At 40.9% G+C, this 13,835-nt stretch overlaps 1 protein-coding gene across 7 annotated transcripts in view; it reads right to left on the minus strand.

Moving 5' to 3' along the window:
- Positions 1 to 13,835, minus strand: part of uckl1b (uridine-cytidine kinase 1-like 1b) — a 58,193-nt gene that overhangs the window by 34,369 nt on the left and 9,989 nt on the right. For 3 of the 7 annotated variants that reach the window (XM_036947522.1, XM_036947516.1, XM_036947519.1), the window contains exon 1: positions 11,888 to 12,280. The exons of 1 other annotated variant lie outside the window; for it this stretch is intronic. In XM_036947522.1, the coding sequence (XP_036803417.1) occupies positions 11,888 to 11,946 (59 nt within the window). In that variant the 5' untranslated portion in view covers positions 11,947 to 12,280. Of the gene's footprint in view, positions 1 to 3,477; positions 3,623 to 11,631; positions 11,690 to 11,887; positions 12,288 to 13,835 lie in introns of those variants that run through there. 3 more of the 7 variants (XM_036947523.1, XM_036947518.1, XM_036947521.1) reach the window with 3 other exon arrangements.

Genomic DNA, 13,835 nt, shown 5'->3' on the forward strand with positions numbered 1-13,835 from the left:
CAAATGGTATAGAGAGAAATAGTCCTATAATTCCTATAATAACTACAACCTAAAACTTCTTACCTGGGAATATTGAAGACTCATGTTAAAAGGAACCACCATGTTCTCATGTTCTGAGCAAGGAACTGAAACGTTAGCTTTTTTTACACGCACTTTTATATTCTTCTCCAACACTTTGTTTTTGCATTATTTAAACCAAATTGAACATGTTTCATTATTTACTCGAGGCTAAATTGATTTTATTGATGTATTATATTAAGTTAAAATCAGTGTTCATTCAGTATTGTTGTAACTGTCATTATTACAAATAAATAAATTGGCCGATTAATCGGTATCAGATTTTTTTGGTCCTCCAATAATCGGTATCGTTATTGAAAAATAATCATTGGTCGACCTCTAATCACAATACCAGCATATGTTCTTTTGGACTTCGGACCAAGCAACAAAAATGACTGCATATACAACAAAACGCTGCATAGAACACACTGATATATGTGAGGACCATCAGGAGAGATACAGAAAGGCATTATGGGATATGTTGTTGTTTATGTTGGGACAACATAAAACATTTCACAACAGTCACTTTTGTAAAAATACCTGTCTGATTTGGGCTGTAATAAACGTTACTGACGTGATTCAGTATCACTGACAATGGCAACACCTCCATATCTATACTTCTACATTGATTTACACAGAGAACCAACAGTCAGAAGGAATCAGTCATCAATGATCGCATGTTGCTTTTTACGATGGACCCTTAATCAGTGCTCTGTTTACTCCAAGTACATTGTTTAACCTGAGTATACTGCTTCCTATACAAACCACATAAGTCAATCATGTGATAGAATCAATCCCCATCCCCCTTTCTCCATTTCTTCCCCTCTTCTCAATAACTTTCTCAAGGGTACGCAAGCTCACATCACAGTTACCATGCACATTAACACAGACAGGTTGTTGGTTTCTAAGACAAATGCAAGATCACTGGTTGGTTGTGTAAGTGTGACCTGAGGCTAAGCCTTTGTCCCCTGAGAGTCAGCTTGTCTTCACTGGTGGGGGAGGAAGGGGACTGTTGCGTCTGTTGTTGATCAGGGTTACAGTACATCAACACTTGGATAGTTACAACATAAAACAAATGAAACCCTGCTTATATGACTAGTATAACTCCTTATTTTAGTTACCACTAACTACTGAAATGCCTACCGTTGCTAAATGGACTCATAAACATGGCAAGGATCTTGCAAGATGAGCTCTCTTAGCAGACCCATCTTTGACAGAGAGAGTATAATGCTTCATTCATAACCAAGTGGGAATTTACCACATACGACTGGGAAAAAATCCAATTGAATGCCCCTCCAACTGGTAATTACTAGTGGGACTCCTCTATCATCCAGAGCTCCCACTTTCCCACAAGCTAACCTCTGACGTCACCTACAGTGGTTCGTCCTTTAAAAGTTGTAGCGTACTGCGGCGCTGCTTGCAATGTGCCGCAGAATTCTATGGCACGCTATTTAAGTGTGAACCACTGTTACCATTAATGCTAGTTAGTGCTAGTTTGACCACCAGAGGGTATATTTATCAGTTAACCCACTGTTCCTAGGCCATCACTGAAAATAATAATTTGTTCTTAACTGACTTGCCTAGTTAAAAAAATGACTGGTCAGGAGTGGCATACAGTACTACGGTAAGAGCAAAATAATCCTAATAAATAAAAATAATAAATAAAACCTTAGTGTAACAAGTAAGTAAAACTGAAGTTGTGCACAATTATCAGTTTCTTTTTAGGTTTTTGTCACCCATTGTCAGAGACATAGTAGGACTCAAAAGCATAATCAGTGCTCTAACTGCCCCTTGTGGTGGTCTGGAGCAAAGAAGTGATGACGCAGGGTACCGCATTAAACCACAAATTACCTTTAAGTCCCGCAGCATAATCACGCAACTTTTAGTGGAGCAACCACTGTACTAAGGTAATTAATTATCTTAATACCATCGTTTTCGGCAGTTCAATCAATCAATCAAATTTATTTTATATAGCCCTTCGTACATCAGCTGATATCTCAAAGTGCTGTACAGAAACCCAGCCTAAAACCCCAAACAGCAAGCAATGCAGGTGAAGAAGCACGGTGGCTAGGAAAAACTCCCTAGAAAGGCCAAAACCTAGGAAGAAACCTAGAGAGGAACCAGGCTATGTGGGGTGGCCAGTCCTCTTCTGGCTGTGCCGGGTGGAGATTATAACAAAACATGGTCAAGATGTTCAAATGTTCATAAATGACCAGCATGGTCGAATAATAATAAGGCAGAATAGTTGAAACTGGAGCAGCAACACAGTCAGGTGGACTGGGGACATCAAGGAGTCATCATGTCAGGTATTCCTGGGGCATGGTCCTAGGGCTCAGGTCCTCCGAGAGAGAGAAAGAAAGAGTTATATGCAACAACAAAATATAATTTAATAAATGTATTCATGGTTTTGAACACTATCATTTGTTTACAAGCATGATAGCTGTAGTTTTAGTTTATGGTTTAAGCAACTTGTTCACAATTAGACAATCTGCATTTCTCAACAACTTCAAAGCATGTGAATGCATCCAACTGGTATTTACGACTTCACAACGGGGAAATTCCTACCTCCCACTTGGTTACGAACACAGCATTGGTACTTTGAACCTGCCAGTGTAAATTTGTATGCACATAATGGATATGCAAATCTAACACCAACCCATACCCGATCGCTGGATGTCACAACATTAGAACAACTGTGATTGGTTCACAGATACTTGCAACAGACATTTATACACGTAGACCTACAGAGTGCATTCGTTTTCATTGGATGCATGGGCATGGGATGGCATCAGACCAAGAGCTCAATACAGGGAGGTGGGGAGGGCATTCAAATGCATCTATTACTATTCTACCAAGATCGCAGCCCCAACTCAAACCACACAAAGACTGTCTGACATGGAACAGAATACGCTGAGTGGAAAGTGCTTAGTCCATTCCCTCCAAAATACTACAGCCACCATGACTCGACATGTGAAATGCAACTTTGTTCTTAAAACATGCCCACAATAAGGATAGTCAGTCTCACACTCATTTGATTAAACTCAGTAGGAAAATATGCCTAAACCACTCAGTCTCAGTCTCAGATCTATTTGAAGTCACCACCAGTACAATCCAGGACAACCAAACTAACCTATCACATTCCTAACAAGCCTTTTACAAAGCCATTATGTCTAGAGGCGATTTAGCTGTCTAGCAGGTTAGTCCCCATGCAACCCTGGTGCCTAAACCATTTGTCTAAACACACTTCTAGCTGTCTGCCTTGTAGCTCCACTAAACGTTTCTTTATTTCTCTCTTTCTCTCCTATTCTCTCTCTCTCATTTCAATTCAATTAAATTTAAGGGCTTTATTGGCATGGGAAACATATGTCAACATTGCCAAATCAATTAACATCTCTCTCGCTCATTATATCATCTACTTACTGTATTAAGCGAGAGATCCATACCTCTCCCTTAGAGGTTTGTAAGAACCCGGAACCCATTTCTGTGGTAGGAGAAAGTCCTGGGTAGGTAGGTACGTAGTAGATGTTCCTGCCTGTTCTGGACTTTCACTACCTGTGTGGCTCCACTCCCCTGTGCTACCCCACCCCAAGGCTTTATAACCTAAATAACTTCAAGTGGAACAAGCAAGGGGTCAAAGGTGGCAGGCAGACATCAGGGGGAGGGCAGCAAGGTTTGAAAAGCTCAGTGTTTTCATACCAGACCCATCCCACCCAAGGCAGCTTGGAGAGGGAGTGGGGAGAAGTGCATGGCAGCCTCTGCATATCATTTGTTTTCTGCACGTGCTTTTCCCATTCTTTATGAAAAGCAACACAGAGATCCATCCAGACAAAGAAGGAGAGTTTATCTGGACTTTATACCGTATCTATGGATATTTCGAAAATACAGATGGTACCGTTAAAAATACTGTAAACAGTACCAGTCAAAAGTTTGGACACACCTACTCATTCAAGGGATTTTCTTTATTCATGCTATTTTCTACATTGAAGAATAATAATAAAGGAATCAAAACTATGAAATAATTTGTGGAATTTCTTTCCTTCTAAATTCATTTGAGCCAACCAGTTGTGTTGTGACAAAGTAGGGGTGGTATACTGAAGATACCCCTATTTGGTAAAAGGCACAGTCCATATTATAGCAAGAACAGCTCAAATAAGCAAAGAGAAATGACAGCCCATCATTACTTTAAGACATGGAGGTGAGTCAATACGGAAAATGTCAAGAACTTTGAAAGTTTCTTCAAGTGCAGTCACAAAAACCATCAAGCGCTATGATGAAACTGGCTCAAGTAACAGACACATCTCAACATCTACTGTTCAGATGAGACTGCGTGAATCAGGACTTCATGGTCGAATTGCTGCAAAGAAACCACTACTAAAGGACACCAATAATAAGAAGAGACTTGCTTGGGCCAAGAAATATGAGCAATGAACATTAGACCGGTGGAAATCTGTCCTTTGGTCTAAAGAGTCCAAATTTGAGATTTCTGGTTCCAACTGCTGTGTCTTTGTGAGACGCAGAGTAGGTGAACGGATGATCTCCGCATGTGTGGTTCCCACCGTGAAGCATGGAGGAGGAGCTTTGATGGTGCTTTGCTGGTGACCCTGTTGGGGATTTATTTCTAATTCAAGGCACACTTAACCAGCATGGCTACCACAGCATTCTACAGCGATACGCCATCCCATCTGGTTTGCGCTTAGTGGGACTATCATTTATTTTTCAACAGGACAATGACCTAACACACCTCCAGGCTGTGTAAGGTCTATTTGACCAAGAAGGAGCGTGATGGAGTGCTGCATCAGATGACCTGGCTTCCACAATCACCCGACCTCAAACAAATTGAGATGATTTGGGATGAGTTGGACTGCAGAGTGAAGGAAAAGCAGCCAACAAGTGCTCTGCATATGTGGGAACTCCTTCAAGACTGTTGGAAAAGCATTCCAGCTGAAGCTGGATGAGAGAATGACAAAGGTGTGTAAAACTGTCATCAAGGCTAAGGGTGGCTGCTTTGAAGAATCAAAATTATAAAATACATTTTGGTTTGTTTAACACTTTTTTGGTTACTACATGATTCCATATGTGATATTTCATAGTGTTGATGTCTTCACTATTATTCTACAATGTAGAAAATAGTAAAAATAAAGAAAACCCCTGGAATGAGTAGGTGTGTCCAAACGTTTGACTGGTACTGTATATGTTTGCACCCATCTCAGTAAACTAATTTATTGCGAAGGCCTAGACTGAAAGTCAATTTATGCTTGATCTGAAAATGTGTTAGGAGGCTCCATATGGAGGGTGGGATGCAATTGTGGAGCCTCCAGAGGCATGCAGAGGCCAAATCGAGCTCATCGTCATGCGCCTCCCAAATGTTGTAACAATGCGTAGGGCTCTGTATAGCTCCGCATTGACATGATTGGTTGACGGTAGGTGGGGGCGGTACATCCTGTATAAACACAAACTGACTTCCTTGACAACAGCTCTGCACTGCTCCGTGAAGCGCAAGATTTCACCAGCGACGACACACTGAGCGTAAATATATATATTGATTGCAATTGTTCCCGAATGAGTGAGCGTTCATGTGTAAAGGATTAGCATTTCAATTGTTATAATTATCACTTTGTAGTGACTTCTTAGTCGACCCCCACTTCCCCTTTTGTCTAACAAGCCGCCATGCCGGTTTAGCCCACTAGGGCACATTCTCCTATCATTACATTTACCTTGTTTGTTTGTTTATGCATTTCCATTGAATTACTTAGTTAGTAATAAATAAATGATTTAAGACAATTTATGTATGGATGACTCATAGTGAAGACTGGTTCGTGCAGATAACCAACAATTTATGATGTTTGGAATGAGACAAACGTGAGGTAAAGTAAATAATTCATTAATTCGAAGACTAATTGATCAGATAAAATATCTGAAAGTTATTTTAGGAAATGATAACTTTGTAATCTGAATATTTTTCCTTGGTGCCCCGACTTCCTAGTTAATTACAGTTACATTATTAAATCAGTTGATCACGTAATAATAATTACAGGGAATCTTTGATAAAAACTATCAGTCTTCAGTTAATGATAGTAAAGACACGACAGTACAGAAAAGGTATGACAAATGAAATACTGGATACCGCCCAACCCTAATCTGGGTTATCAATTAAAGCCAAGCCAGGGTGCCATAAAACATGCCTCACTCCATAGTTACACAGATACACACATTCTTACACATAAATGTGTCAATTACGATCTCACACTACAATGCGCACAAAAATGCAAACATGAAAGTCTATATAAAAGAGAGCAGCAAACAAGAGAAAACTATCTAGTCCAGTTGGAGGAGCTATCCAGGCCCCCCTGGCGCTGATAATAACAGTAAACAATATGGTGGGTCGTGACCGCTCTTTCCTGTGGATTTCTGAATATAACGCGACAAACAAACGGAGGTATTTTGGGTATAAAAATAATCTTTATGGAACAAAAGGAACATGTGTTGTGTAACTGGGAGTCTTGTGAGTGAAAACATCTGAAGATCATCAAAGGTAAACGATTAATTTGATTGCTTTTCTGATTTTCGTGACCTAGATACTTAATGCTTAGTGTACATAATGTTATGTTATGCTATCGATGAACTTACACAAACACTTGGATTGCTTTCGCTGTAAAGCATAATTTCGGAATCTGAGACGACAGGTGGATTAACAAAAGGTTAAGCTGTGTTTTGCAATATTGCACTTGTGATTTCATGAATGTGAATATTTTTTAGTAATATTATTTGACTGTGGCGCTATGCTATTCAGCGGTTGCTGACGAAAATGATCCCGCTAACGGGATGGGTAGCGTCAAGAAGTTAACGAGTCTGAAGAGCCCGATGTGAATGATATACTGCTTACCGGGAACAGGCCCAGATCCCCATCATTTGTGTGAAGAGAAGGCAGAGAAAAAAGGGGCCAGAGGGCGGGCAGCCTTCTGAGAATTCGTAAGCGATCGAATAAACCCCCACTTCCTTCCATTCTGCTAGCAAACATGCAATCTTTGGAAAATAAAATGCTTCACGGAGTCATGGCTGAACGACGACATTATCAACATACAGCTGGCAGGTTATACGCTGTACCGGCAGGATAGAACAGAGGCATCTGGTAAGACAAGGGGCAGCAGACTACGTATTTTTTGTAAATAACTGCCGGTGCACAATATCTAAGGAAGTCTCAAGGTTTTGCTCACCTGTGGTAGAGTATCTCATGATAAGGTGTAGACCACACTATCTACCTAGAGAGCTTTCATCTGTATTTTTCATAGTTGTCTACATACCACCACAGACTGACGCTGGTACTAGGATAGCACTGAATTAGCCGTGTTCTGGCATAAGCAAACAGGAAAAGGCTCACCCAGAGGCGGCGCTCCTAGAAGCTGGGGACTTTAATGCAGGGAAACTTAAATCCGTCTTACCAAATTTCTATCAGCATGTTAAATGTGCAACCAGAGGGAAAAAACTCTGGACCACCTTTACTCCACACACAGAGCTGCATACAAAGCTCTCCCTCACCCTCCATTTGGCAAATCTGACCATAATTCTATCCTCTTGATTCTTGCTTACAAGAAAGAATTAAAGCAGGAAGCACCCGTGACTCGAACAATAAAAAAGTGGTCAGATGAAGCAGACGCTAAACTACAGGACTGTTTTGTAGCACAAACTGGAATATGTTCAGGGATTCCTCCGATGGCATTGAGGAGTACACCACATCAGTCATTGGCTTCATCAATAAGTGCATAGATGATGTCGTCACCACAGTGACCGTGTGTACATACCCCAACCAGAAGCCATGGATTACATGCAACGTCTGCACTGAGCTAAAGGCTATAGCTGCCGCTTTCAAGGAGGGAGACTGTAACCCGGAAGCTTATAAAAAATAAAAAATCCCGCTATGCCCTCCGACCAACCATCAAACAGGCAAAGATTCAATACAGGACAAAGATAGAATCGTACTACATCGGCTGTCCAGTGACACGAGCCTACCAGACGAGCTAAACTACTTCTATGCTCCCTTCGAGGCAAATGACACTGAAACTTGCATGAGAGCACCAGCTGTTCTGGAAGACTGTGTGATCACGCTCTCTGCAGCCGATGTGAGTAAGACCTTTAAACAGGTCAATATTCATAAGGCCGCAGGGCTAGACGGATTACCAGGACAAGTACTGCGAGCATGCGCTGACCAACTGGTAAGTGTCTTCACTGACATTTTCAACCTCTGCCTGTCCGAGTCTGTAATACCAACATGTTTAAAGCAGACCACTATAGTACCTGTGCCCAAGAACACTAAAGTAACCTGCCTAAATTACTACCGACCCGTAGCACTCCTGTTGGTAGCCATGAAGTGCTTTGAAAGGCTGGTCATGGCTCACATCAACACCATTATCCCAGAAACCCCAGACCCCTCCCCTTGCAATCCGCCCTAACAGATCCACAGATGATGCAATCTCCATTGCACTCTACACAGTCCTTTCCCACCTGGACAAAATGAACAACTACGTGAGAATGCTATTAATTGACTACAGCTCAGCGTTCAACACCATAGTGCCCTCAAAGCTCATCAATAAGCTAAGGACCCTGTGACTAAACACCTCCCTCTGCAACTGGATCCTGGACTTCCTGACGGGCCGCCCCCAGTTGGTAAGGGTAGGTATCAACACATCCGCCACACTGATCCTCAACACAGGGGCCCCTCAGGGGTGCGTGCTCAGTTCCCTCCTGTACTGCCTGCACTCATGTCTGCACGGCCAGGCACGACTCCAACACCATCATTAAGTTTGCCGATGACACAACAGTGGTAGGCCTGATCACCGACAACGACGAGACAGCCTATAGGAAGGAGATCAGAGACCCTGGCCTTGTGGTGCCAGAACAACAACCTCTCCCTCAACGTGATCAAGACAAAGGAGATGATTGTGGACTACATTAAAAAGAGGACCGAGCATGCCCCCATTCTCATCGACGGGGCTGCAGTGGAGCAGGTTGAGAGCTTCAAGTTGGTCCAAGCACACCAAGACAGTCATGAAGAGGGCATGACAAAACCTATTCCCCCTCAGGAGACTGAAAAGATTTGGCATGGGTCCTCAGATCCTCAAAAGGTTCTACAACTGCACCATCCTGACTGGTTGCATCACTGCCTGGTATGGCAACTGCTCGGCCTACGACCGCAAGGCACTACAGACAGTGGTGCAAACGACCAAGTACATCACTGGGGCCAAGCTTCCTGCCATCCAGGACCTCTATACCAGGCGGTGCCAGAGGAAGGCCCTAAAAATTGTCAAAGACTCCAGCCACCCTAGTCATAGTAGACTGTTCTCTCTCCTACCGCACGGCAAGCAGTATTGGAGCTCCAAGTCTAGGTCCAATAGGCTTCTAAACAGCTTCTACCCCCAAGCCATAAGACTACTGAACATCTTATCAAATGGCTACCCAGACTATTTGCATTTCCACCCCTCACCCCCCTCTTTTACACCGCTGCTACTCTCTGTTGTTATCATCTATGCATAGTCACTTTAATAACTACCTACATGTACATATTCCCTCAATAAGCCGGTGCCCCAGCACATTGACTCTGTACTGGTACCCCCCTGTATATAGTCTTGATATTGTTATTATACTGCCACTCTTTAATTACTAGTTATTTTATTTCTTATTATTTTTTTTAAACTGCATTGTTAGTATGGGCTCATAAGTAAGCATTTCACTATAAGGTTGTTTAACTATAATACCTGTTCGGCACATGTGACTAATACGATTTGATTTGATAACCTGACATTACCCAAACTACCCACAGGAGGACGAATAATTCAATATTTAATTAATCAAATTAGTATTGTATGTGAAAAAATAACAATGTTAAAATATATCACATTGCACATTTAGTGATGACAGAATGTATTTTAAACTTCACACAATGTAAAACTTTGTGAAAAAATATATATAGATAAAAATACATAGATAGGAGTGGGAAAAGAGATGCTTGTGCATTGATAAGTACACCAAAGATGGCATTAACGATAAGTAATAAAATAAAGATGGCATTAAAGATAAGTAATAAAATAAAGATGGCATTAACAATAAGTAATAAAATAAAGATTTCATTAACGATAAGTAATAAAATAAAGATGGCATTAAAGATAAGTAATAAAATAAAGATGGCATTAAAGATAAGTAATAAAATAAAGATGGCATTAACAATAAGTAATAAAATAAAGATGGCATTAAAGATAAGTAATAAAATAAAGATGACATTAACAATAAGAAATAAAATAAAGATGGCATTAACGATAAGTAATAAAATAAAGATGACATTAACAATAAGAAATAAAATAAAGATGGCATTAAAGATAAGAAATAAAATAAAGATGGCATTAAAGATAAGTAATAAAATAAAGATGACATTAACAATAAGAAATAAAATAAAGATGGCATTAACAATAAGAAATAAAATAAAGATGGCATTAAAGATAATAAATAAAATAAAGATGGCATTAACGATAAGTAATAAAATAAAGATGACATTAACAATAAGAAATAAAATAAAGATGGCATTAAAGATAAGAAATAAAATAAAGATGGCATTAAAGATAAGTAATAAAATAAAGATGACATTAACAATAAGAAATAAAATAAAGATGGCATTAACAATAAGAAATAAAATAAAGATGGCATTAACAATAAGAAATAAAATAAAGATGGCATTAAAGATAATAAATAAAATAAAGATGGCATTAAAGATAAGTAATAAAATAAAGATGACATTAACAATAAGAAATAAAATAAAGATGGCATTAACAATAAGTAATAAAATAAAGATGGCATTAAAGATAAGTAATAAAATAAAGATGGCATTAAAGATAAGTAATAAAATAAAGATGGCATTAACGATAAGTAATAAAATAAAGATGGCATTAACGATAAGAAATAAAATAAAGATGGCATTAAAGATAAGTAATAAAATAAAGATGGCATTAACGATAAGAAATAAAATAAAGATGGCATTAAAGATAATAAATAAAATAAAGATGGCATTAAAGATAAGTAATAAAATAAAGATGGCATTAACGATAAGTAATAAGACGGCCCTTCTAAAAGCCTCTTTCACACCATAGCCTGCTGAATTTGCAAGATTTTCATTTTGATTTCGGTACAAATGAAAATGTGGCACTGACTCGACCATGGATTTATGTTTCAGCATTGTCTTAATGAAGAGTTCGGTGTAAACTAGCTATGTTCGACATGCACGCACAGTTACAAGCCTGCTAGAGTTAGCAGCAGGTGGATGAGCAATATCCACCTTCGTAGTACTAATGAAGCTTGAGTACTGGTAAACCTTTTAACTGAAGCTAGTTAGCTTTAGAAAACCCTGAGTAGATCTAGCTTGCTTCATAAGATACCCCTCAGGTAAGCTATTACATAAGCTAAATAGCTAACCCATCACCACACAACAAAAACTTGTATTCTACTAAAGCCCACTAGCTATAGAAGAGATTGGTTGGTCATGTCCTGCCAGCCAGTGTCTTTAAAAGAGAAAGACAGATAAGGATAACTCACTAGTCACTGCTATAGAGGAGTGGAGGGAATGAAAACACACAGGCATGTACAGGACTCCCTGAAAAACAGTGTCAAGTGTTACTGAATGGACTATCCTGGCTAAATAAATACAATGAAATTAAATGAATGACGCAGCTCACATGGAGCTCAGTCTTAAACACAGAGATAGAGGGGTAAACTATATAGACACAGAGAAAGAAGACAAATGACAGTAGAATAAAAATAAATATATAAATAAATGCAAGGAGGCACTTACCTGCAGCCTGTTACAGTCCAGCAGCCTGATATCCGAGCTCCTGTATTCAAAGTATTCATGATGAAACGAGATGATAGGCGAACAAGGGTTTGTCTATGAGATGTTAACTAGTGTTTCAGTTCTTGTTATTGTCAGTGAGGTTGACATCAGCTACTGATACACAAGTGCACAGGAGGCACTTAGTCCTACTGCCCCTCTGGCTAGGCAAGTCCACAACAGAGAGAACAGGAGAGCGAAAAAGAAAGGAAAGAGAGAAAGATGGAGACAGTTGGGGGAGAAACGAAACTATGCTTCAAACATCTGTTTTGCTTTCTATTCACTCCGAGCGGCAGAGAGAGGACATTGTAGATAAAGAGCGCAATAGGAAAGAATCTGCAGCATAGCCTGCTTTCCCTCTCCTTCTCTCTCTATCACTCCCCCTCCCCTCCCCTGTGCTCCGCAACCAGCCATGCAGCCAACAAACGTAAGAGGATAACCTGTCCTCCAGATTATGTTCATTAGGTTGTATTAATAGCAGCAGGTTAGAGAGAGTCCTCCCCTCTGCAGTTGTATTCACACCAACACACACACACACGCCACTCGCCTCGCCAGGCCCGCCAACCAACTAGTAATCTGTTTCTGACAGTCATTGTCACAACACTTCACTAGAAGAGACAGAGGGGGAGAGAGAGAGAGAGAGAGAGAGAGAGAGAGAGAGAAAGAGCCTCTAAATGCCCCCTCAATGTTTGAGTTGTACTTCAAGTCAACAACAAACAAACGGAGGAGTGTTTGCTTTCTCAGAGAGAGAAAGCAAGAGAAAAAAGGAGGGAAAGACAGAGGAGGGGCAATAATATTCCCTAGTGGGCAGTCACTGTGTCTCTACGTGCCTGACACCCGAGTCTAGGGACAGCAGCATGACAGCGTGCACACACATGCGCACACCCCCTGATGGCTTTTTCATGTTCCGTATAGATAGAACAGAGGCTTCCAGTGTCTCCTGACCCCTCCTGTCTCGGACTCCAGTATTTATGCTGCAGTAGTTTATGTGTCGGGGGGCTAGGGTCAGTTTGTTATATCTGGAGTACTTCTCCTGTCCTATTCGGTGTCCTGTGTGAATCTAAGTGTGCGTTCTCTAATTCTCTCCTTCTCTCTTTCTCTCTCTCGGAGGACCTGAGCCCTAGGACCATGCCCCAGGACTACCTGACATGATGACTCCTTGCTGTCCCCAGTCCACCTGGCCGTGCTGCTGCTCCAGTTTCAACTGTTCTGCCTCATTATTATTCGACCATGCTGGTCATTTATGAACATTTGAACATCTTGGTCATGTTCTGTTATAATCTCCAACCGGCACAGCCAGAAGAGGACTGGCCATCCCACATATGCTCTCTCTAATTCTCTCTTTCTTTCTCTCTCTCGGAGGACCTGAGCCCTAGGACCATGCCCCAGGAATACCTGACATGATGACTCCTTGCTGTCCCCAGTCCACCTGACTGTGCTGCTGCTTCAGTTTCAACTGTTCTGCCTTATTATTATTCGACCATGCTGGTCATTTATGAACATTTGAACATCTTGGCCATGTTCTGTTATAATCTCCACCCGGCACAGCCAGAAGAGGACTGGCCATCCCACATATGCTCTCTCTAATTCTCTCTTTCTTTCTCTCTCTCGGAAGACCTGAGCCCTAGGACCATGCCCCAGGAATACCTGACATGATGACTCCTTGCTGTCCCCAGTCTACCTGACTGTGCTGCTGCTCCAGTTTCAACTGTTCTGCCTTATTATTATTCGACCATGCTGGTCATTTATGAACATTTGAACATCTTGACCATGTTCTGTTATAATCTCCACCCGGCACAGCCAGAAGAGGACTGGCCACCCCACATAGCCTGGTTCCTCTCTAGGTTTCTTCCTAGGTTTTGGCCTTTCTAGGGAGTTTTTCCTAGCCACCGTGCTTCTACACCTGCATTGC

The sequence above is a fragment of the Oncorhynchus mykiss genome, chromosome 16, assembly GCF_013265735.2.
Source record: "Oncorhynchus mykiss isolate Arlee chromosome 16, USDA_OmykA_1.1, whole genome shotgun sequence".
Lineage (NCBI taxonomy): Eukaryota > Metazoa > Chordata > Actinopteri > Salmoniformes > Salmonidae > Oncorhynchus > Oncorhynchus mykiss.